At 41.2% G+C, this 26,770-nt stretch overlaps 1 protein-coding gene across 1 annotated transcript in view; it reads right to left on the bottom strand.

Annotated features, from left to right (window-relative positions):
* egfra (epidermal growth factor receptor a (erythroblastic leukemia viral (v-erb-b) oncogene homolog, avian)) overlaps nucleotides 1-23,132 on the bottom strand; it is a 42,524-nt gene extending 19,392 nt beyond the window's left edge. Inside the window, exons 1-6 of the mRNA XM_056390882.1 lie at nucleotides 22,862-23,132; nucleotides 2,369-2,520; nucleotides 1,182-1,368; nucleotides 917-1,048; nucleotides 719-787; nucleotides 343-461 (exon numbers count right to left, since the gene is read on the bottom strand). Coding sequence (XP_056246857.1) covers nucleotides 343-461; nucleotides 719-787; nucleotides 917-1,048; nucleotides 1,182-1,368; nucleotides 2,369-2,520; nucleotides 22,862-22,940 — 738 coding nt within the window. The 5' untranslated portion in view covers nucleotides 22,941-23,132. The remainder of the gene's footprint in view (nucleotides 1-342; nucleotides 462-718; nucleotides 788-916; nucleotides 1,049-1,181; nucleotides 1,369-2,368; nucleotides 2,521-22,861) is intronic.
* Between the last annotated feature and the right edge of the window lie 3,638 nt (nucleotides 23,133-26,770).

The raw sequence follows: 26,770 nt of genomic DNA, 5'->3' as shown, positions 1-26,770 counted from the left end.
TCACACTAATGATAACACAGCATTCCTCTATCACAGGCTTGGCTTAATCCTCAGAGCTGCACAGAGAAGAGGGAGAGCAGACGCTGATACTCCAGGCACTGCCAAATGAAAGATTTAATCAGCAGTTATGTGTCTCATTGGTACTGAAACCAATAATAACACTTCTGATCATAAAAACAGATGCTGCTGAGTGAGGGCTTTGTTTTGTTGGAGGCTTCTCATCCAAATTTAAAGCAGAAGTATGAAACATTCAGTTTATTCTGTTGTTCATGCCGCTCTGTTCCCCAGCTCCTTGATCATATCATTAGTCGTGTCCCGCACATGAAGGCGTCTTTCTCTCACCAGACAGTCGGTGGGCCGCGGTCCTGTGCAGCCCGCAGCACAGTGCTCGTTACAACAGTCGCTTGGTGACGGTCCTTTGCATCTCTTCGAGCACTGCTGTGCACAGTTCAGCTTTGTTACTTGAGAAAAGAACAAGAAAAAGTCAGTGGAGTGACCAGTACCGGCAAGTTGTTTTTCATTTTTCATTTTCAGGCCTTATTAAAGCTGTGGAGAATATTTCCTGACAAGTTTTTTTTCGTGTTTCACCACACCATATACAGGATACTGTGAACTAACAACGATAAATCAACTTAAACACGTTCCAGATTTCAGCTTTAATACAGCGTATGTACTTGAGTTCTTTAATGGTAAAATGAAAACACAGATCAGAGCTTACAAGTCTGGCAATTTTCAGGCCCAGGAGCCCAGCATGAACCATTGAAGCAGCTTGAGTCACATGTTTTACCTGTATAAAAAAACAAAAAAGACCACAATAAACAGTCAAATGTTTACTTCACACCCTGCAAATTCTTTATTAATGCACAATGAATGACTTTTGCAGCCTTCGTCTTTTGCTGTAAAATGTGTTACTTACAAAGTGGATTTTTGCTAGCCACCGGGAGCTCCATGCTGGGATGGTTGTCAGCATTGACAATGTCATACCACTGTATTGTATCCACGTTGCACAGCTGGTTGGTCTGAAACTTGACACCTCCTTTAAGAATTTCTGCAAAATAATGTGAATTGAATAAAATGACACAGTTAATTTTACAAGAGGCCAAGATTGAAATATTTAGATTTTTATTATAACACAAAGTTTCTGTAGAAAAAATTCTGCCATAGAAAACTTGAAAATGCACCTGTCAGGCTGGTCAGAAGAAGCTCTTGGGTGCCCTGACCTGCAGGTTTGTCATAATTGGCAAGAACAGAAAGGGCAAAGGCTCCCTCATAGAGGGAATGACCTCGAATGATGCGCAGGTTCTCCAGAGGAATCCTGGGAGCTGTGTTGAGGGCGATCAGGACGTAGCCGCCCACTTCTTCAATTGACTGTGGAAGGAAAAAAAAAGAGAATAAAGAAGCTGTTTGTTGTGGACTCAGGTATAAATGTGCAATGCTGTTGAGCTGAAAACACACATTTATTATTAAAGGATAAATATTTGGTTTGAGAACCGGGTAGGCAATGAAGTTAGAAAGCAACGGATGAAATGAAATAAAAATAAAAACTGAATTTATGTGAAGGTTATTTCCTGCATATCTGTATAAACCTTAGGACACTATATGGGTGAAACTGGTAATCCCTAACAATTGTCATGTAAATGTAATGACACATTGTCACTTTTAAATCACAACACAGATTAAAGGAAGTTGTTTTTTGTTTTTTCAGCCCTGACTGTACTAGTCATCCTCCACATGGCCCCATCCAGCTCCACCACTCTGAGGGTTAGGGCAGTAATGTGTGTAGAGAGGTGAAAGTCAGGGCCAAAAAACAGCTATTATGACAGCTGAGCAGGTAGAATAAAAAAAAAAAGAAAACAGTGGAGAGGGAACAAAAATAGGATTTCTAAAAATAAGAGGGACACATCTGCCCCCACCATCCCCAGTGGAATCTCCATCCTTGAAACTCCTGCATGATATCTGCTGACTGCATGTTATTTCTGTTTGTGTGTGTGTATGTGTGTGTGTGTGTGTGAGTGTGTGTGTGTGCAAGCACGCATGTGAGTGAGTGTGTGTGGTCTCTCGTAACATCTGCCCAGTGTTCACTACCTTGTCGTTGCAGCTGGAGTTCAAGCAAAGCTCCAAACCAGAGGGTTAGAAACGCACTGAATCATCTGCCACTACGGACTCACTCACTCTCCGTGGATTTTAATTATCTGAACCGGAGCGATAAGAGCAGTGAGGAGCCTGCGAAGATCCAAGACACAGATTGTCTGGGGAAACAGGCTTCAGACCACCAAAGAGAAAACTAAAGAAAATGAGATAATAGGAACCTTTCCCAGTCTGTGCTGTGCATGTCTAACCTCCACCGTTAACAGAGTGCAGTCTTTACCCTGAGGAAGGACAGGTCACGGTGTTCGTCCATGTAAGTGACTTCCAGGTTCTCCAGGACCACAGTGCAGTTGCTGTAGGTCTTCACCATGTTCAGGTAGTGGTCTTCTTTGGACCCCAGAAGGTTTAAGCGGTTGGTGATTCCTTGGCATACTGCAGGGAAAGACAAAAAAAATCTGTCAAACATGTCTGAATGTTATTTGAAACACATGATTCTCACTGTGTGTAAATCATCTGGAAATAAATGCAGTGTCACAAAACCAGTTATCCAAAGCCCCATGGTGCTATCACTCAGAAACATCCACTGCTTATGTAACATATTGGCTTAATTTATGACTTTCTTTGTGTGTGTGTGTGTGTATGTGTGCGTGTGTGTGTGCGCGAGTGTCTCTGTTTGTAAATGCGGTCCGAGCAGTCATAACTTGGCCAGCTTTCATGTGAAAATAAGTGATCTGGGTAGCATCTACAATAGGAATCGAATCTCAGTGACAAAGCGAGTTCTGGCTCATGTGTCAAAGCGAGCTGGCTGTATTTATACTGGCAAAGGCCGCAGTCTTTCCACTGCTATGCAGGCTTGTTAAAACAACCACTGCAACCAGCATCTCCGAGGCTGTGTCATTTTGGAGAAAAGATTTGGTGTGTCACAGATTCCATGAGATTTGCGAGTCTGTTTCTTAGGTGGGGGTAAGGGATCTGTAGATCTCTAAATCTCATAATTTATAACGGTCTCAATAAGTAGTTGAAGCGTATCTGATTTTAAGGGCAACATGACTAATAACAATTTAGGGTTTGGATCAAATGCTGATCCACGCGCTTTTGGTTCCAGTAACAACAAAGGCAGCGAGAGATTCACAGGACTACAATCGTGGGCTGATAGTGACCTATTTGGCATTATATAACAAGATGTTTGGATAAGGAAGGCGGTATTACTGATAAGTCCTGCGGATAGTAAAGGCTCTTTCTTAATGAATGCAGTCTTTAGAGCAAGTATGCGCGTCAAGTCGTCTTCCTGTGTTCAGTCGTCCCAAGCTGGTCAGACAGGTTCTGACTGGCGCTGAGGAGAGAGTCAGCTGAGTTCAACACCGTGAACACCCCTCCAACGCACACACAGCCATACATACGCACACATTAACACTGTGCACACACACATAATGAGCATATAACTGATTTCTCTCCTTTGAGTCTTAATTAATGGGTTGACTTGAGCAACAGGTTGAGAGAAAAACAAAAGAATCATCCTCCTGTGTATTTCAGCAGAAATTATGGTTCTGGTGTAATGTCTCCCGGGTCACATTCCACAACGTGTCTGTTCTTGACTGCAAGGAAAGGCCAAAACACGCGCTCCAAATTCTGAGACACACCTCGCGACACCACATTGTACATAACACAGTTCATTTAACTAGAAACTGAAGGGGGGGAGGAAAAAAAAAAGGAATGATATCATCTTTGAGCTCAGTCAAACTAGTATCAAAAGCCAATTTTTTTTTTTGTTTTTTTTGTACTTTTCCTCTTCCACTGTGCGTTTCTCACTCAGGTTATTGTGCCGTGTGTTCACACAAAGCGACAGAGAGCGGCACCGAATCACTGAGAATTAGGCACAAACAGCTGTCTCCCACCCTCCCTCTTCTTCCTCCTCATTAGCTTGTCCCTGAGGGATCTCCCTGATATGAACCCTGTGGTCCAGCAGCCTAACGCCCAGGCAACAGAGGCAGGCCAGCGAAAGCAAGCTGACCGTTTTAATTAGAGGAGCCATGCGATATGTAATTAGCCCCTTAATTATTACTCAGACTGAGAAACCAAACTGTAATAAACAAAAAGGTTGTCATGACTGTGCAGCTGTGAATATTAATCAATCTGATTTGGACATCCCCAATGGCAGTTTGCTAACAGGGATGCTAAATCATGGGTAAATGGTTTGGCTGTTGTGCCACGTACATACAGTACATCTACGCATACAGTACATACAGGCTGTTTCCTGCCTGTTCTGTTAATATTTATGATGACCAGTAAAGGCTACAGGTGAGTAAAGTTTCAACAAACTTCCTCTAACTGAAGTTCATACTTGTGTGGCGCACAAGGAAGAAAAAAAAAAAAAAAAAAAAGAATTGATTGCTCAAGCAAGCAGCAGCAGTGTTGTCATGGTAAACATTCTCCTTGCCCAGTTGTTGATTTCATGACTCTAGTGCAGGTGGTAAATGACCTGATATGCTACCACCATAAACTGACTTCCTCATTAGGCTGCAGCACATGAGAAAGAAACAAGGTCAGGCTGTATCAACATAGAAGTTATGGCTGAAAGACATCGTAATTCTATCTAGACTTTCAATTTCTTCAAGACAACACAGCCTTCCACAGATGAAAATGACTCCCATATATTTGAGTTCGACGTGTCATAAAAAAGGTTGCACAACTGGCAAACCACCTTTCCGCCAGCAGAGACAGACAACTGCAAGTGAGCAAAAGAACACACAGATCGGAAATTACCGGCAGCCCTCATGTTTTTTCCATGTTTTTTCCATGCCACCTGATTCAAATTTGACTCATCAAACATTAAAATAAAAACCCCAGTTTACGGTCTGCTTTAATGCAAGGGTGGGGCCTGCAGAGACGTAACTGATACTGTGACAAAGACTAATTACAGATTGCTTCACTTCCTCCAGCTGTATTGTCGTCACAGAATGTCCAGAGGAGAGCTCTAGGAGCAAGGAGTGGCAGGTCTGCAATACTATTATCACTGTGTCAGTGCTGTGTGCATGTGCATGTGTGTGCATGTGTGTGTGTGGGCTGTGCATGAGTATGCAACGCTTGAGTTGTATAAAACATTCCCTGGATTGCGCTGCGCTGATCAGCACCAAGTCAGAGCTAGACAAAAGACTTGATAAACCCGGTCTTTAGTCATCTAAGCTTGTTGCTATGTGCGGTCGCATATCGCTCTTTTGATGTTTACTTGGGGACTAGTGTTGGAAGTCAAGGGTGTGTGGGTAGATATTTGTTTCTTGAGGCTATGGGATCTGTGCTACTACAGAAAAAAAAACTGTCTAAGCTTATTATGTGAGATAATTAGCTCATTATTCAGGTCCAATAAAGTGTTTGCCGACACAGAGAATGAGATGCACTTCTCTTCGACTTTCGAAGACGTACCACTCTCATGTGGAGAGCTCACATGCTACCGTTACAGAGACGTAGAAGCAGAACCTGTGATTCGCTCCGACATGGAAAGGTTACGCATATCTTACCTGTTCAGTTCAGTTTCTTTAAAATAAAATGTCTCTCAAAAATGTGAAATTAAAAGCTACTTCCAAAAGTAGCACATATGAAGGGCTGCTGCATTAGATTGCGATGCCAGGTGTTTGCTTTAGTAAGTCCATCTCCGTTATGATGTGAGCGGTTTTGGCGCAGAACTGTAAATTGGAAACTTTTTCTTTGAACTTTGGAGCTGAAAAACTTATTTGACAGAGAAAAGTGGAGTGAAACCAGGGTATAAAACCAAAGTCACAGCAGACAAAACTTACAGTAAACACGTGAGACATATTAACTAAACATGGTAAGATCAGATGTACAATGTTACCAAAAGTACTAAAACCAACCAAAGCAAAAAAGGGTCAAAGTCTGCCATAAATTCACATTTTGAGGTCTCATTTACATATTTGGATGAAACTTTGTATTTTTCTTGCCATGAGAGGAAACAGTAAATGTCCACATATGCAAACCAAACTTTCCCGGGACATTGCAATAGCTTCTCAAACCCATTTAATGGTTTCCTTTGGCACACTGAGCCATCTACTATACGTTTAAATGATCGTGCTTTATACCTTTCTACAGAGAACAGAAATGGCCCTGCCGCGTTCGCTTCCTCTCATTCACTACCTGCAATTCAATTACGCTGTGTCCAGAGTCTGATGATTGCATTATCTGAAAACTTATACATAATTAAAGGGAAGTAACAACGCTAACTGACATGACTTGTTTATTTCTCTCTCCAAGTCAACAGCATTACGGCAAAGTCTCTTATGTAACTCAATCTGCAGTGTTCCTCTGCTGATAACAAATCGATGCCAAGATTAATTCCCTTATTTAGAGGTAAATTATGGTTAACCTCCTCATATGTCTGTGCAGACAGTAAGAAGATGAAAAACACACCATCAGCTTTTATAGCCATACAGTTTAGAGTAGGGGGCTCCTTGGAGTTGCACATACTCAGATTTCCAGATTTCGGGGAGGCATAAATCTCCAAAAGTTCACTATCAGTGAAAAAAAAAAAGAAGAAGCCACTTCCTTGATTCTTTCTGTGCAATCAGCTCATACTTCCTACTCTTATATTTTCTGACTGGCTGAGATTCAGGAGGAGATCAGGGATTGAATGTCATATAAAGACCAAACTAGCAGCACAAGTAGATATATGTGCATTCTGTGGCGGTGTACTATATTCATATAAACATACTTTGTTGTTCCTGATATCCTGCTCTCTTCCTTTGCGTGGGAGATGCATCAATCCCTTAGAGAAAACATCTTGGGGCCTCAGAAAAGAAAAAAGGGGCCAGAGGATACCCCCCCCCCCACTTTCCCTCCCTATCCCCAGTGAATGCAACAACACAAACCCCTCTGACATCTCAGGAAGTTGATCTTTGCACAGGGTCAGTTTCATACGGCTACCCCGTGACGCTGAACCAGATGGTAGCTGATTGTCGTCTCCAGGGGAAGAGGACGAGGGGATGATCTAAATCCAGCTTAATGTGCTATTGGAGAAAGAGAAGTGATGGAAAGGAAGTGAGAGGACAGAAGAAAAAAAAAAAAGAAAACGAGGAGAAATAAGTGGTTTGTGGTTTAACTAACCAAGGTGGTGGACGTAGCGGCAGGCCGCGGGGTCAAACTGTGGAGAGGGGGTGCAAAGCTTCACACTTGATGTATGAACATGGCTGACCTTTCCCTGGAGGCTATAACAAAGGGGACAAACCTTGAAGCATCCAGCTGTAGAACACGAGCAAATGAAGCGTCCCACTGAATACGTCACGTGTCCTCTGAGCAGCTCGAAGCTGCCTCGAGTTTGAGCGCAGTCAGTGAAGTTTAGTCTGTTAAAAGCTCAGCAAAGTGACCAAATAAAGACCAAAAAGGCTCCTGTTTACTCTCCGCTCCTGAAGAGTGCTCTCCACCAGTCAGTGAGACACTCCAGATACCTGTGGCTGGGCCCATCATAATGTTTACTCTCCACCTCAGTGTGAGGAAACCGTGGATTTAGGTTCTGTACAAACACAGGAATACAGTATGTATACTCTCACTCCTGCATACTGTGATCAGCATTTCTAAGACCTTAAGGCATATGAATTAGTTCACAACAATGCCACGTCTAGGAACCAGAACCAGTTTAGACTTTTAGAGCAATTTCATTCTTGAATTATTGGATTCAAATTTCAACGAAATTACAAAAAAAAAAAAAAAATTTAACTTCATTTGCTTCCAAGAGTATCTCACCATTTTGATAGTTTTGGTTTTATTTGCCCAAGTTTTGAGATATTTGCCAAACTTTCTCTTTGTTGTCACCACAATACAATTACAGGGGACAGATTTGTTATTTTTTTTATGTTTATTGTAATAAAAAAAAAAAAGATATTAAAATAAAATCAACAGAAACATCTTTAACTGGAAACATGGCCTCTCTTACTCTGGATGATTCACAGAACTCTCTGTCAACACTTTTCATGGGAACTGGTTCTTCGGTAAAAAGCACTTCCAATAAAAACTGTTCACATTGTAGTCTGTAGATTATCTAAAGTACTGGATATTGTTTCAGGAAAAAAAAAAAAAAAAAAGAAGTTGCTGGTAAAGTAATGTATCACCCCAACTCTGAAGTTCCCCTTCCCAGCAAAGAAGTTGTGACAAACCCACTGTAAGCTATACCTGCCCAGTATCAAATAATATAGACAGAAAAAGTTTGCAGACAGCTGGTGAACATGATGAAGCATTTAGCTGTTATGGAATCAGATACTTCCTTCGGGAGATAAAAGGACACCAAAACAGATCTTAAAAGAGTCTGGATATTGCCAGGTCGCCTGAAACACGATGTCAAATAAATACTATTGTTGTTCCGTGTCAGCTGCATGTGTAAACAGGCAACTGAATATAAGGTGATAATACGCACCTGTACAACTGCTGATTCATGCAATTATCCAATCAGCCAATCAAACTTTTGTTTTTTGTTTTTTTTTCAATTTGACAGTGGCATGATTGCTGGCATCAGACAGGCTGCTTTGAGTATTTCTGAAACTGCTGATCTCCTGGGATTTTCATGCATAATAGTCTCTACTTTACTCTAGATCTTTACAAATCTGTAGAAATGATGTGATGCAATCACTTCAACATGGACCAGAATGTCTAAGGAAAGTTTCCAACATCTTGTGGCATCGATGCCACAAGGAACTGAGCCCGTTTTGAGAATAAAAGGAGGCTCTACCCAGTATATATCGTCCTTATATCAGCATATTGGCATCGATTGGCATATGTTAATGTTGCGTTTACAGTTAACTGCACTGATTTCAGGCGGCCATTCCATTCACATTCACTGTATAGGCTTGGAGACCGAAACTAATAAAAACCAAAACTATTTTCATGGCTACCACAAGAGATAAGTGAGAAAATATGTTTGTTTGTTTTTTTGGTAAATTCAAGAACCAACTCTTTAATTTAGAAAACTATTCATTCATTACATAGTTAGTGGCTCACAAGAGGATTTGTTTTTTTTTTTGTTTTTATTGCATTCATTCTGGTTATTGTTTAAGCTACTGCTGTGAATAATCAACATACTGAACATTTATCTCAATAGTCGATGTATTCATTAGCCAATAGTGATATCAGTGACAGAGGAGATACATAAACCATAAATGATAGAAGATGCATTGAAAAAGGCATAAATTACCAGGCCCCAAGTTGATTTATTGGAGTTAGTTAAACACAGCTGCACTCCTATTACTCTCCAGCTGTGACCAACATATGAGGGGCCCAACATGATGGCCCAAATAATCAAGCAATACACATCATTAGTCAGACAATTTTCCCACACGGCCTGTTGGAAAGTCCATTAGTGCTCTCTGTAGGGGCACCAAACAATCCCACTCCTGTTACCCAAAACTCACACAACCTCCGTTAGAACAGGCCCCATTTAAATGCCAATAATGCACCCACCATTCTCCTGAAATGTTCCAACATTCAACCCACTTCCTCTTTGACGTCCAGGCATTCTCCCTATTGAAGCCCATTCTAGCCAAGACAACCCCCACCCCACCACCACCTCTTTTTTTTTTTCTTCTTCTTTCTCCTTCCCTGTTAAAACTATACTCCTCTTCAATCCCACAGGAAGCCCAAAAGGAAGACGGGAGAGGGAGTGGGCGGCGAGCACACTGCTGCTAACTCACTTCTCTATACCCCCCCCCCCCCCCACCCCTTCTCCACCAACCGCCACTGAGCTGTGCCTGGACAAGAAGAGCAGAGGAAGGGAGGCAAAGGCAAAGAAGGAGAGAGAAAGAAAAACAACAACCACAAGCGAAGAAACCCACACATTTCACACATCATTCCAACAGGAGAGAGCAGCTGTGATTCGGGAATCCCCTGTTGGTTTAAGCATTCCCAGCGTAGAGCAGCAGGCCCAGGTTGGAGCACATCAACAGAGAGGACAGATAACTCTCACTCACTGGACTCCTCACTTCATCTAAACAAAGGAGATAGACGCTCTTTGAGGCAGCCTTCCTGCTTAAGGGTTTCTTATTTTTAGCCCGATTGCTGACGGGCTCGTTTCTGTGTAGGTCTGACCACGGCTTTCACAGTGTTGCCTGCCAGCAACTCAGTTACCGCCTTAGTCATGTCTCTAGCAACTCTTCCCCACTGGAAGTCTTCAGAGAGAGATCCCATAAAAGGAATATTCCACCAAAGCCCCGGGGTCTGCGTTAGTAAGCTTTACTCTGTTGCTCAGCCCTTACTCACCATTTCAACCTCTGCTTTACACATCAGCAGGCACTTAAATCCACTGATGAGTAGTTTCTTCCTCATCCACACTAGCAAAGGGCAAAAGTCAGGGACAAACGGAGCCCGGGGAATTCGTTTGTACAGCCGAGGAGCTCTCATAATTTTCAACACTGTGAAAGGGTATTTTGTTACGTGTTTGCGTTGTACTCACCAAAAGCATGACCGATTTAATTAGCACAGAAAAGCTCAGAAAAATTTAGCTATGTCTTCCTGATGACACATCAAACTGAAATGCCTGAAATGCAACAGGGGTGCCACTGCCAAGTACTTGGGGCCCCGGAGTGCTTGGTTATAATCTTCAGAGTATTTTCAGAACAATTCAGTCTCCACCGTAGTAGTGTGAACAGCAAGGACTGACAGAAAGTGGTGCTAGTTTTTCATCAAACACCTCTCCCACAAGCCCACGGCTCATATTTCATCCATTGTTAACGTGCGGGGCGTTATCCTGTTCCTGACAAGAAAAGCACATCACATATGGTTAACAAAGCTCCACAACAATGCGTTAGCTTGTTTTAGATGATTATGACTGAGCAGGGTGGTTGTTTCAAGGCCGCCCCCTCACTACAGAGACACAGAGGGGCTTTTGAACAACCTAAGGTCTGGCTGTTTTGCGTCAGCCATCAAAGGCATTAGACTTGGCAGGCTAGACCCTTTCCTTGCTATCAGCTACACTGTTGAACACGAGGACCCTGGCTCAGAATCACTGTGCATGAAACGTGCACGATGGACTACTACGATGACTACTCTAGAGAGTGGACAATCAGCGTACAGGCAAAACCTCGCCAAAACAGAGAGGGAAATAGGGAAAATAGAGCAAAATCAGCTTTCTTCTTCTTATAACTCTGTGACATCTATAAAGCAATAATTGCCTTTCATTACATTACATGATCACAATGAACTTACTGGATCACTAGGTCCATTTTGTAGCTTTTGTGGAGCTTTCAATCACATCACACTATCTTCCTCTTTTTGTGGCGACATTGTTTTGTCATTTACTTTTTTCCAAAGTCAAGAATAAACAGTTAAACGGGATCTGGGCAACCAGGCTAACTCCTCTGCGTGATATGATTGAAAGCTCCAGAACAGCTACTAAATGGACCTTGTAGTGAGATTATTTTGTCAAATACTATTTTCAATTTTAGTTTTAACTTTTTAAGCCAGCATTGACAAGAGGTCCCCAAAGTGCCCGGAAAAAAAAGACATTGAACATTTCCAACTGGGAAAATCTTTCATGGAAGATGGTGTGATATGATCAAAAGCTCCAGAACTCCCCCCTAAATGGACACTGTGGTGAGATTGTTTTACCCATTACAAACATGCTCAGCAGATGTAATGATGTTTCCAGCTCCGAATCCTGGATCTCATTTCAGAGGTTTTTCAATCGACCAAGAGGTGCCAAGGATTTATAACTGAGGGAAAATCTTGGACAGTTTGGACAGAGGCAGAAGACATCAGAGCATAAATAGTATCCAAAATGCGGATTTACCAAGCCAGAATAACAATAAGAAGAAAAGGAAAAGGCTGTTTCCGCTGCCAGTCTAACATGCATATTTCAAATACCTCCAGCTTGACTGATTAAAGAAAACGAATTCAGTGGGTTGTTTATGTGTCCTTTGACCTCAGAGGTTTGGTTGGTTTGGCTTTGAGTGTTTTTAATCTTATACTGTATGTGCCTGATTATTGCAATAATACTCAGATAAAAACCAAACAAGTGGATTCATATTAAAAATTCTCAGACTGCCTCCTAATCAGCTCAGGAAGAGGTTGTTGATTTAGTGGATATACTGCAGGTCCTGAGGCCTAATCCTTACTGACTGGCACCAGTCCAACTATGCACTCCAGGGTATTTCTACCAGGCAAACCATTCTAGCCACATAGCTATGAAGCTGAAGTGGTTTGTTATGAAAATGAAAGGAGAGAGGAGAAGATATTGATCACTTATCAGTGATGCTTTAAGTGTCATGGGGCTGTAATATGATGCAAAGCATGGGAATATACTTAAAATATATGGATTTCATTAATGCTTGTGGGAAATCTTGCATTAAGAGGGTCAGTTCCACCTTTTTAATGGAAGGAAACATTTCAAGTGAAGCAAGCAGAATTCCTTTTTTTTTTTCTTTTTTACAGGCCTCTGGCTTCAATTATGAAAACATGTGGTAATGAAGATGCTACGCTCAAAGTCCCACCAGGAAATTAATTCTGAGCTCAACGAAGCATTAGTGTTGTTGAAACTTACTAGGCAATTAGAAAAGGTAGTACACAAGGGGTGTTATGTTTAGTGGATGTTATGTTTTAGTGCTCCGGGAGTTAAACAAATCACAGATCATCTCTGTAGCCGAGCCTTGCCACCACTACCACATTATGAACAATGCTGTCAACTCGTCTATAAATGGCCTGGGTGAAATACGTTTTACAACGCTCATGAATCCCTGAGAGGTGATGCTGGCTTGTAAAATGCTGGAACCGTGGCAGAAGAAGGGGCTGACATCTTTCTTTTCCTTCTCTAACACCCCCACCCCCCCACCCCCACCCAAACTTAGTACACTGCCAGCAGCCTTAACATCATTGTTGTTGTAATTCAGACAGAGATATGCCTATATTTTAACGGTTAATGAAGAAACAGACCTATCGGCATGTGCAAAACTACCTGATTAAACATTTATGAACCATGATTTAGCCTCACTGGCGGAATATTTCCAGACTGAAATAGCTCAACTACTAAAGGATGGATTGCAACACAATTCACTAGAGATATGCATGGTGTCCAGTGGATTATTCTAATGAATTAGGTGATCCCCTAACATTTCGTCTACCGCCACCAGCTGGCAAAAGGTTTATACATTAAAATTTGGTTCATACAGATATTCAAGGTTCCAGAGGGTGAATTGTTATGACTTTGGCGATTGACCTACTTTTCCTCTAGCCCCATCGTGAGGTTGACAATTGTGGTTTTGAGTGAAATGTCTCCAGGATCATTGAATAGACTGCCGTAAGATTTGGTAGAACCATTCATGTCACTCTGAATATGAAATGTAATAACTTTGTGGTTCCTTTAACATTTCATCTGATGCCAAAAAGAATGACACTTCCCATCAGCCTCACCTGTACTTTGTGTTTGGAGCTAATCAGCAAATGCTTAGCTACTGAGATGATGAATACAGTAAACATTATACCTGCTAAACATCGCCAACGTTAGCATTGCCATTTAAACTCTATATAAGCATGTTGACAATAGCATTCAGCTTAAAGCACAGTGGTGCCTGAGTACAGACTCACGGAGCTGCTAGTGTGGCTGTCAACTCCTGTCTTGTCTTGTCTTGTCTTATCGCTATTTCAAGGCATAAGCTTTTTTTCTCTACTCATATTTGTATGTAGGATTAGTTGTCCTGATTCCATATCAAGCTCAAGGTCAACTAAATGGATTCTGTTACCCTCACAGTCTTCATAACCTCGAGCCAACAGGGATGCATTTCTCCTCACTTTTGACACAGGGCTATAAAGTCATGTCTACATGGCAAGTTAAGGTCAAGGAAGACAGATAAGCCTGTGTCAAAGAAGACAACAAAGTCCCAAATAAAGAACCTTTTGTCCAAAGACTTATGGGCTTCTGTGGGGAAGGAGACATTCATTCAGGTTTTGTCTACACATGAACCACAGGGGTTGGATGTGAATGCATTTGTCTCATGCACTTTTTCTCTGTATATATTCCTCAGTCGTGTCTGTTCTCCCATTATCATATTTGGAACCCCACAACCCACCCATGCATATAGGCTAATTTTCAGCCTTTTTTAACATTTTCTGTCGGGAAGCCCATGGAAGCCGACCATAATAGGCACTACTGTACGTTGAGCATTCAAGCTTTGCACTCTGCAACTTGTCAATACCAGGCCGATTCAAAGATGTGACAGGGGGTCTAGACTCGAATAAACCTGGAGGCAATACAGGTATCAGTTAACAAGTGATTCTGCATGTCTGCATATGTTTGCTTGTGAGAAACTTTGCTCTCTTAAAGCAAGTTCCTATTTTATTTTACTCTTAGTGCTGACATCCAAGTGCCGTTGAATGCAAGATAAAAGCCTACAAAGCACTGGATGTGTGTTTCTTCTCCTTGCAGGGGACACAGTAAATGGCAGAGTTTATGAAGACCAAATGAGATAAAGCCCCTTCTGTTTCTATTTGACTAGTTATTACTCGCCACTACTACCTTTTCAATAAATACTGGAAAGTTATATACGGTCTTGACTGACACTCCACCACGCCCTTGCAATGAAGCATGTAATGCCTTAATAACATTGGCAAAGAAAACACTTTTTCACCGGTAGCCGAGCGATGAAAACTATCAGACAAGCCTGATCAGGTTCCCCTTGAAAGACATAAATAATTATGTATTCTATAAGTAGATATAGTTGTTTGATGTTAACATATTCCCCCACACCCTAAGTGATGTAGTCAGCTGCAGTAAATTCAAGTCGAGTGAAGCTGAACAATTTCACGTCAGTGACCCTTACATGTTCTCCACTGTTTACAGATGTGAGCGTGGAAAAAGTTAAACCTTTAGACCAATAGAGTGGAGCCAATACAAACCAATGGAAAATAGCCTAATGCTTCAGGTTAAAGCTGTTAAAGAGCTCCGACATCCTTTTAATCAGGATGTGAGGCAGGAAGACCCCCCCCCCCCCTCCTTACACTGCAAAGGGGATTACAAATTAAACATCCTGCATCTCCATCTCTATCGCCTTTGACAAATGCAGGAACTCATTTACAAAAATTGGATAAATTAACCATCATGCACCACAAAGTTCAAACCACTAACAGTGACTCACAGCTTAAAATGCACCATTTAGTTTACTAGGCCAATGGACCACACAGGAAGACGCTAAATGTATTAGGGAAGCAAGCTTCAGAGATCAGCCGCCACCCTTCAACTGATGCTTTCTTCAGAAATATTCGGAGATGGAGATTTGCTGGCGAAGCTATTGTTCTCCTCCCTGTAGGGGATTCCTCTTTTGGGCGAGTACTGTTTGAAGCATTGCTCCTCAGAATGACCTGGAGGTCATTAGAGAAGATGCCACACCTACAGGAGGGTGCTAAAGTGAGATGCTTAAGTGAAGCAACAGCAACTAGAAGAAACAGCTTGAGGCCTCTTTGATGAACGATTTAGCGAGGGCACGAGGTCTCAAAGATCTCACTCCATCCTTCTGATGTTTGTTTGTGTATCCTTGACTTTCCTGTTTTTCTCCCCTGCTTTGATTTCCTTTGATCCGTGCACCACCCCGTCCAAGTCGCTGACATCTTTTACATTTGATATGTGACACGAAGATCCATACAGCTCCGAGCTGAATACAAATAAACCAACTATTTGCTGCTAAATAAAAAGAGGGCCTCAGACAGTCTAGTCACTGGCCCTCTGAACTCAACTGAGCTGAGTTGCAAATTTCTCTTCAGCAGGGTTTGCAGCGCTTTAGAGCCATGGTTTTCATTCAAGCTGAAAGCCTCCGGGATGGAAACATGTTCAGTGCCCACTTTCCATCTTTACCTTCACAACTGGAGCTAACTTACTGTTTCAGCCTGTTCCAGCCTGACAAGACACATTCAAAAGCTGCTTTGTCAAACATATGAAAAATATGAAACTACAGAAAATTAACTGGTAAGAAGTTTTTCACTTTCTGCAACTGGCATAAAAGTAAAGGGAGTGTACAATACACTGTCAAATGTATCCCACCCAATGAAAAGAGGAAATTATTTTCTTTCTTTTAACCCATAAATTGAGCTAAAACCATTTTGACATTATTTTCCTCAGGTTATCTGTCCAGTGTGAACTAGTCTTCAAGGAACTAGACATGGGCATAGATGTAGACACAAGTACATACAGATCAGAAAACAGAAACCCCCACAGAAAATGTGGGGCTGCACCAATGTGCTTCTTTGAAGATGCTTAGTATACTATACTCAGTATCTTTCTTTCACATCAACAGATGCCAATGATAAATGTGTTTTTGCTCTAATCTTGATATGAGCGCACATGCCAGAAGAGATTTATAGAAGATAAACACACCAACTGTATCTTAGTACAAGAGTTAATTAGGGCTTCAACTAACAGTTTTTTTTTCAACTATCAATTAATCTGCAGATTGTTGTCTTTATTTTGGTCGATCAATAAAATATCAGAAAAACACGGAAAATTCAAATAGTTTGTCAGACCGAAACCCAGTTACTGAATTTCCTGATGCAGATCATTACAACTGAGAAGCTGGAGATAGGGAGGGTTGTGAATTAAAAAAGGAAAAGACTTGAAAGATGACAACCTGCTTTTAAAAAAATGAAGATTAATTGGTTATTAAAATAGTCTCAGATTAATTTTCTGTCGATTGACTAATGGAAAAATTGAGTAGTTCTCTCTGAAGCTGTGTGTCATTTATACAAAAATGTATGTTGGTTTTATTCTGTTGACAATTTGAGAGCTATATTAAGAGGCGCTAGTAAACACTCCTAATGATCTGTCAATATATTCTGCATCCCTAACAAAGTGAGAGATGATAAGGTCTGTGTTTTTCCCACAAAGCCAGGCTAAAACTTTGCCCCAAAGGCAAAAGAAGAAAATCAGATAAAATTATGACAGCAACACCCCCTCAAGTAAGATCGGCTTGAAGAGATAGACATACTTAGCCAGGCGCAATTACACAAATGGAGCTGTGGCCTCTTTCCCCTTTTAACACGACACTGCACCTGATGAGATGGGAAGATATCAGACGGCCTTTTTTCCAACTTGAATTCCTGGGTCTCTTTCCACTGGAGACTCCATGCACAGCCAGTGGATCATGGAAAGGCCATAAATGCAGCGGATGACTTTGTCACCATGTGCAAACAAAGGACGCCAATCAGTTCAATGAGTAACCACATTCACTCACTTATTCCATGCTGTGTTCTCAGTGGATGTATACAAACTACAGAATGAAAGTGAGGAGCTGCAGTATCAACACTGCAAGCACATGGTTACTTTGAATGGGAGGCCAAACTTTTAATAATTTCATGTCAGTCATGCAGCTGGCAGAATTTCTTAACGTATATACAGTAGCAGTACGTTAGTATATTAACACACAATAGATTTACTGTGTTCAGACTGTTCAAAGTGAGAAGAAGAAGAACAACAACAAAAGCTGCTTCACTTCTGTGTTCCCTCTCGATGACACACGTGTATCCGCGGGTGCGTCTGCTGCACGCCACAGAGCTCGGCCACTCCACAGAAGTATCAGTGCAGCCAGATAACCTGCTCTCTACAGAGGCACTATTGTCCCCGAGTGAAACTGAAATCCTGCACCTCGCCAGCAGCTCTCTAAAATCTCTACCGTTCAGACACGGCGCAGTTTATCAAAGCTGGGAAGGGAGGGTGGCGAGAAATTATCCTCCAACTCCCACGGTCTAAACCAAAGAAGCCGTATTTCCAACAATGGCTGCAGCAGATGGAAGTCTGGGAAGGTCGTCAGAGGACCAGTAAGACTCAGCAGAGGCAGCGGCAGTAGTAACACCAGGGCCACTCCGAACCCTAAAACGCAGACTAGAGATTCTAGGATTTCACAGGATCATAACCTATATTTCACTACCGACATCAATCTAATCCCAGAGAGTGGGCTTTAATGAAAAGAAAAGGCATGGTTTTCTGAAAGCGATGGGGGAAAAAAACAGATGACTGATGAGGGAATCTGGCTTGTTAGAATCCAACACAACGCAGAGGGAAAAGCACTTACTCAGAAAGCTGAAATGCACTGCAGGAGTAAAGTTTTTGTCATGATTCAGCTCAACTTTTGCAGGTGTGCAAGCACATTTAAATGATGGAGCCGGACTTCACGTGTATATATACTGTATATATACTATCTTCCAATCTCATTCTGCTGAGAACTTGAATAACCCATTAACTCTGAAAAAGCATATTGATATAAGCGGGTTATCTTGTGCCCAAAGTGATCTGGGGAGCCTCGCATTAGGGATTAAGGATTTAGCCGTCGACATGCCCCTGAGATTAGTTTGATCTTTCACAGGTTAACTCACAGCCCAGTTAAAGAGGCTCTCAGGCAGGTTCACGTCATATCTGAACTCTGGGTTTGGGCATTCTACAACTAAAGGTAGAAGAGATGAGAAAATATTTCAGCATACAATCAAAGATTTTTTATCATCACCTGCCTCTACAGTATACAACTCTAGTCACAAAACAGAAGGAGACCAATTGATTCTGAGGCCATTTAGCATTTCATCTGGGAAATAAATCACCACAGTTATTACTTGTGGTTGGCTGCTGGGTGAAGCTGTGGGCATTATTTACAACCTCTCTGCAGATGATGACAGTTAATAAACTGAGCGTGGCAGCAGATGGGACAAAGAGCTTTTCTATTATTCAGCAGGTCCTGTCTGAATCCTACAGAAGCCATCACACCTTGCCAGGCTGTCTATGAGCAGAGCAACTGACAGGGGGGCTGCTATCACCGCTGGATTTGTTATCAGAACTCAAATTCATTTCTTCCCCATGACAGGATTGCAGCTAAATATGGGCTGATTGATCGGGCAAAATGACCACCTGGTTGTTTATTTCCCAAATATGATTATCATTTCTTAACATTTTTAGGATCAGGACTAACTGATGTGTTTAGCAGATGCAACACTATAAAAAGCAGGACAGAGGTGCAAATGTTACACTGAACTCTGATACTGTTGCATCACGGATAGACTTCCACTTTTTTGTAACCTGTAACCCTGTGATGTTGCCTGGACAACGATCTAATGCCAACCTCAATTTGACATAGAACAAGCCGACTGACGAGAGCTGAGGTTGATATTTTGTTGGTTTTAAGTTGTGTTGGTAAGTAACCCAAATCCAACAGCTTCCAAATGTTTCATGCCAACACCATCTTCACATATAAAATACCGACATACTGGTTGTGAGTAAAACGCCTGCTAAATGTCACAGAGACAATTAGCCAATGGTGGGTTTTTTGAGGTTGATCCAATTTTCATTTCCAACCAGAAACATCTGTCCAACGTTAAGAGTCGCTACAGTTGTTAGAGTCTGACGTCTTTCTTAAGTTACACTGATGTCTGGTGCATGCTGGGATGCTCCTTTGGTCTTGGAAGCAAGGCTTTATTATCCCTGTAGGTTTTAAGCTTGTTAGCATGCTAGTCCTTACACTTTTGTTCTTGTGTTTTTGGTTTTTGAAAGGCAAAAAAAAAAAGAAAAAAAAAAAGAGTGCCTTGTTTTTGATTGGACAATGACTCTGTAGGAGAGGGGTTAATCAAACTGTCAATTGAAAATGATGAATTTCTGTGTGTGTTAATGTCAGTACATATTTCACTCCATCGATGCTTTTGTAACTGTCTCTGTGATAAAGTGAGCAACACTGTTAATGTGACCATGAGGCGTTCTCTCTCTCTTCAGCTCATTGATCCATGAATGGTGAAAGTGTCTGTTCCTTTGGGACAAATGCTTAGTAATATGGACCAAAGCTTTATTTTCCATCCAGGTCCTGCATCAATTTCAACTTTTTCTCAACTTGAAAATCTTTTGCCCACTTCCAAGTGTAAACAGCTGACCAGATGTTCTCACTAGCCTCCTAGCAACACAAACAGTTTCAGGTCAAACAGAGTTTACTAAATTAGATTGAACAGTCAGCCTGACAACCATGTATCTCCCCGTTTGGTGATTTTAAAATAAGTCGAAGGATTACATGCTCCTTTGTGGGCTGAGAAAATTATCCGTCTTCTTAAGGCTCATAAAACCCTTAGAAACCCCTTTGGATTAGCTCAGAAATGCATTGCCACTAAGCTTATAGGACAAGCTTGTATTTATTCTTGTTTTGACATTTTGTTCAAGTTTTTCAAGTTTCCTTGTTGTTTTTAAACACTAAGAAATTAAATATAACTTATTCATACATCTATATTTAGGTGGCCAGACAACTGACAATACATAGGCACCAATAGTCAGCATCTGTAATCTTTAATCATCCTGCCAGGCAGGGAAAGAACACCTCTGATTTTCAAAATAAAAGTGATGTAATGTCTATTTGGGCAATATTTTCTAAATCCAGTCTCAATAGGCATACAATTATTGTTGTGATTTTACAGATAAGGATCCAAATCCCACTTAGACATGAGCAGTCCACCACTAACAACAACATCCAACAAATGTGTTCAGACCCCTTTCAGACAATCATACAGTTTTTCTGTCATCAAACCGATACTCAAAAAAAACAAAACTAATTATTTTGAGTAGTCGATGTGTACTTATTAAGGATTAAACTATACTGGGTTTCATTTCGAGTTAATGGATAAACCTACTGTAAACTGGATCGAACAACTCAAAGAACACATTGCAGCACCCTCCAGTAACTCATTCTTTAATCAATAACAAAAATGAATCCATGTGTTAATTGTTTTTATGGAGATATAAAACAACCCACATCTCCCTGCAATTGTTATATGTTTTTTTCTAGTTTGGAGATTTGATGCCAAAGGAGCATAACTGGGATTTGACATCTTGTTCAAATCAAGTTTTTACTGTTAATGGACACTGTGTGCTAAACTGTGCTAGGAAAACCTGGTGTGCCACAAAGTAACATCTGTCCCAGCCCCTGGCCAAAAACATAAACAAAAACCAACAACAACAACAACAACAACTACAACTGTCAGACCATATGTTGGGGCTCACATTTCCCTGGAAACAGAAACTGGATCAGTCGCAAAAAATGAACTGTAATTAAACCAAATTGTACTGCATACTATAACTATCATTACAGCTGCTCATTTCTAATCTTCTCTGGTCTTAATAAAAATTCCCGAATCCTTATTTACTGTGGGAGACTTGCTGCTGCGTGAAATGTGTGCTTGTCTAGTTTGTTTAGAAGCCCAGAAATATTTAGGGACTCTGTCTTTTTGGCTCACAAACACTTTTGATTTGTTATGGTTCTGTGAAAAGCTGCACTGGTTGTTACTTGTTGGAGCAGACGGGAAAGATGCAACTTGCACGTGCGCTGCTGGCAACAAACACACTGTGCTTATCTGCTTTTAAGGAGGAACAACAGTACAACGAGTGCAGACAATGATGATTCATTAGAATAGGAAGTTAAAAGTCATTAGGGGGTAAAGTGATACCCCTGGTCACTTTCTCTCTTGACATCTGGCCTTTATGAAGTCTGAGTCACTCAAAAATACATGTGGATCTACTTTTAATATTTTCAAGCTTTTACTCTTACACAATTTCACCACTGTGATACAGGATCTTTTCCTGGGCTTATTTTTCGGTCATATCCATGTTAAATATCGATATGGCCTACACAGGCGTCCATATAAAGAGCCTGACATTTCAGCTATTAAAATAAAATAAAATAAAAAAGACATCATTTGTGAACAATGGAAAAACAGCATTGCAGTGAGAGTCAAAACACTACCCTGTCATTAAAAACTAAAAAGTTGTTTGACCTTAACATCAAGGCCAAAAGAAAAAGATTCCAGAAACTTGCTGTTCCTGCTGCTTTCATACTTGCACCAGTCCACACCACACTTTCCAGACTCTCTGCTTTTTGTCATTTGTGCGAGTCTAATGAAGTGACTGTCCTCACATTTTGATCTAATTTCCTCTGAGGACCAGATGAAAGAACTGAACAACACGCACCAGCCTCCTCATGATGTGCAAAGATGCTCAAACACACATATAAAACACATGTGAACAGCTGAGTGGGCTACAGAGGCAAAGGCAAAATCTCAGATGAGGAAATGTGGCAATGTCAGTGACTGGTGGAAGGTTTCTGAGTGTGAGGAGGAAAACTTACAAAATGCTTAAAAATGTACTTTTAGTGTATTTCAAGGTGACAGCATGCCCCAGTTTTAATTCTATTTTTGCCTACAAACAGATCACACACTGCACAGAGCACTGGAGACAGGAATGCTGACACTATGTTCACAGAAAGATGTAAAATACTACATCAAGGGACAAGAAAATAAAGTACAACATTAAATTGCACAATTCACATCCCCTCCTCTCATCATCGTCATCACCATCTTCTTCTTCAATGTGGCGCAAATGTGCGTAACTGAGTCAACTACTTTCCGCACGGGATGTGTCAGAGATGCGTATTTGCGCAGTTTCCCAATTGGTTAATCAACTTTTCCGCAAACGTACTACATTATTATTTACAGTTAAGTGTTACGGACTGACAGTGAGGGCTAAACTTTACTGGAGCCTCTCTCTCTCTCCCTCTCCCTCTCTCTCTGTCTATGTGTAGCCTTAAACCAGGAGGTCACAGGCTGAAACAGCGAGACTGTGAGAAACTTTTCTCCCACGCTGGATCAAGTTTCTCTGTGGTTTGGTTTTAGTGAGCGAGCCTGATATTTCTTTTTCTGCGAGATGTGTGTAAAACGCTGGACCAGCAAAGAGCAAAAGCGAGAGCCTTCTCACCATTACAGCCCCGCGACATGTTGTAATAGCGCCCTGACATACCTTTCCTTTCCGCCAGCACGCAGGAGCCCAGGCAGAGCAGAGAGGTGAGAATGATCCACTTCAGAAAACGGGTTGCCATCGTGGTTTTGAAGCTCCTGGTGAGAAGGTGTCATTCCATGCCAACAACCACGCGATATTCCGCTTCAGGAAAACTTCTAAAGTCTTCAGGTTTTTGTTTTTTTGTCGTTCACTATAAGACTTTTTCCTCGTCTGGGAAAGTCAAACTTTGACTGCTCCTCCTCCTCGCAGATATCTCCAGCAGTCCGAGCTCAGGCAGAGGACAAACTACTGGCTGCTGTGACGTCAGTAGGAGGGAGGATAGATGCGCCTCTCAAAGCGCTCAGGTAGAAGAGGAGTGGATGAGATTTGGGGGGGGGGGCTGCTGTCATATTGTACTATTTTCCGGAAACGGTCTGCTGTCCATCCAAAAAATAGAGGTTTAGCTCTTCGGTTAGCTGCAATCCCCAAACCAGTTGCTCTCATATTTGCAAAAAACAATGTTTTTGGGTTTTTTTTTTTGCAGAAGGAATGAATTTGTGCAACTTAGATATAGTAAATTGGCTAAAGAAAAACCTCCAGAGAAGTGGTAGTTTTAAAGATTCATATTTTTGAGTAGGCTGGATATGCTGGATTCTTGAGGCTGGTGTTTGAGAGTTTGAAAAATCAGATAACAATGTGATGATTTCTTTCTTTCTTCTTTCTTTCTTTCTTTCTTTCTTTCTTTCTTTCATGAACACATAAATAAATGTACAGGCCAGGGCGTGTTTTCAGATCTATCTTGTGGACCAGCTATGCTTGGAGTCCCTATTTCTTAATGGGCTGAAACATAATATAGTATATTTGGTATTTTGCTCTGCAATTTCTTATCACTCATCAGCCGATATCTGTACCAACATCTGCAAAAATCCACTGTCAGCTGATACATCAAACTAAATAATATGACTGTGAAAACTTTTTCAGTAGTAGAGAGTTGGATAAAATGTGTTTAACTGATTTCCCTTCACTTTTTGCCTTTAATGCTTTGCAGTAACAGAGTGGCATTCTTAAACTACCATTACATACCACACAAACCACCAGCAAATTAGGCTTTTAATATAAGCACATGTTCAACTGAAGACATTAATAATGGCCCCGTTCTATTAAGGTGTCATTCAGGTAAGTGATTGTGGACAATACCAGAACCCTGGAACTGGCACATCTAAAAAGAAAATTTACATTTACAAGTGTCCCAGAGCTATTTTAGGTTGGGTTTTAACACCTACATATAGAAAAAAGAGAAAAGGATGATGATGGCTCACCCAAGATGTCAAACCTAACTTCTAGATGTGTCCTTGAGTTTGGACCAAAAAAACCAAACAAGGCCAACAGTGACATCTGACCTCCAAAAATCACACTTTCACCCTTGTTGATGTGCGTGTATGAAAGACAGTCCTAGTATCAGTGTCATATAGGGGTTGAATGGACAAAAATGTCTAGACCGTTGACTGATTGTCTGTCTGATCGGAGCGGAATCTAATTGGATGTCAGGCTGCTTAAATGTGTTTGTTGTTGTACACAGATCAGACTCTATGGGGACAGGAGTGATAGAAATCATTTTTCACGCTGGTGTTTATTTCATTACTGCAGCTTAATGGCTCAGCAAATCGTCTTTGGTTGTATTGTTGGAGGAGGACGTTATTGTGTTGGGTGAAATTATGACCATTCTCCTCGAGGAGGAATTACCTAATGTGAGGCTAACGTTTCACATGAGACAGCACACTAAGCTATTTCCAGTGTGCTGTGGATGTGATGCTACTGTCAGTTTGACTTTTCTAGGTATTGTCATTGGGAAACAAAAAAAAAAAAAAACTTCCATGGCCTTTGTCAATTCAGTAAGTCAGGGAGAAAATGTTAACTGAGAGAGCTCCATTAAGTATGAAAGTTATTCCCTTCACGAGGTTACACACTTTAATTGGTCCAATTCTCATGAAAAGAATAAAGAGAGGTCAAATATTGCAGTTTTACTTTCAGTGGAAATCAAATTTCAGCTTCACTCCAGGGTCATATATTTGAATTTCACTCAGGGTTTGGTTTTAAACATTTTGAAACCAAAGTTCATCACATACTGAACCACAATGGAGGCTTATTAAATGGAGGGAAAAAATAGAAAGAAAACACTTTGGCCTTTCAGCAGCGACTGATTTCTACACCACTGGCCAATGTCTCAATTATGAAATGTCCAACATTAAAAAAAAAAAAGAAAAAGTTGTTTCAGTGTTTCATATCACTGTCCGTTGCTGTCCTGAGACTCTGTGCTTTTGGCACAAGTCTACTCAGACCACAGCTGTCTGCCAGCCAAGCACAAACACTAAACAAACACAGAATAATGGCCACACAACTGGGGATTCAAAAGAGAGAGTACAAAAAAAAAAAAAAAGAAAGAAACCGAGAGTGGGAAGGAGAAAGTGTGTGAGAGAGCGAGACAAGCGATGACTGCTACTGACTGGCAAAGTAAATACATGTACCTCCTTGGAATATTGTCACATTCTCTATCTCTTATCAAGCACTGATTATTTAAAATAAAAAAAAAAAAGAATTTGGCATTTTGCCTTTGTTGGACACCAGAGAGTCGATAGAGAGAGGGAGAGAGAGAGACAGGGTTTACTATGTGCGATAAAGGTCCTTCAGTTGGAAATCAAACCATAGACGTTGTGGTTATGTGATGTGCGCCCACCAGACGCCCTTAAGCTCTGGTATTCTGAACCTGATTTGCAGTGTGCATCCCTAAATCCAACATATACATATCTGAGACGTACACTTTCTTTCAAGTACAGTAAAAGCCACTATAAGACATGTAATATAAGACGCAACCTCTAAGAATATTTTTATTAACTAATGTTTACACAAGGAGTCTTATTAGGTGGTTCAGTGAGGCGGAAAGGTTATGTGACCATGCTGTGATGGGAGACGAGCTGTTGAAGGTCTGAAGTCTGATCTGCATGACAGGGCCCAGATGGACCAGCAACACCAGAGAGTACCCCCCCCCACACACACACACACACACACACACACACACCCCACACCCCATCCCCCTCCCCCAGCCTCCCAGAAATCTACATCATACAGTATAATTCTCCTCAATGATAATAAGCAGAAATACTGAACAAAACCAAATCAAAACATGATGGCGTGTGGCTGGCGAGAAAGATGAGTTATATACAAAGACAGTTCCAAGATTGATGTATAAAATGTACGAGATTGCCTCTTCAGTTTTGGATTACTGAGAGCTTCCTGTGAATCTTTGCACTATTTTAGGCACTCATCATGGCTGCTGTATTGCTGACATATGAGATAAGACTTGGATTAGATGTGACTGAATCCATAAAAGCTTTAATAATAGCCTTCTAAATTCTGTTTTCAGCAGTATGGTTGAAAAGCCTTAGGCATTCAGAACAAACTGTCAGGTACCAATTAATTAGGTTTAATTAGAGAAGCCAGTGAGATTACCTTGTATCTCACCATCTGCCCCCCTGAAGGAAATTTTCCTTAAGCCGAACTGAAATAGTGAGGGCAAATATTTGAATGTAGGAATGGATTGTTGTTTTGTAACCGTGAGCACACACACATGCAATCACACACAATTTGTTTTCTCTACGTATGAAGAGCAATAAAGCGTGTGCATGTGTCTCATTGCTGTGTTTTACCGTTTCCTGATGAGGCCCCTGGTCCTTGGCTTCGAGCCGTGTTCACTTGCCAGAGCATGTGGTCTCCATGGCAGCCCAATGGGTTACACAGTAAACACCTCAAAGTCAATGAATGAACCTGTTTTAATCCAATAGGAATCCCTTTCTCAACTTCACAACCAGTCACATCCTGTTTCAGAACATGGAACACCTTGTCCGCAGTCATGAGTAATGTGAATAATTGTGT

This window comes from Seriola aureovittata, chromosome 12 (assembly GCF_021018895.1).
Source record: "Seriola aureovittata isolate HTS-2021-v1 ecotype China chromosome 12, ASM2101889v1, whole genome shotgun sequence".
NCBI classification, from domain to species: domain Eukaryota; kingdom Metazoa; phylum Chordata; class Actinopteri; order Carangiformes; family Carangidae; genus Seriola; species Seriola aureovittata.
Note: the sequence above shows the minus strand (reverse complement) of the source record. Positions and strands in the feature narration are given on the sequence as shown.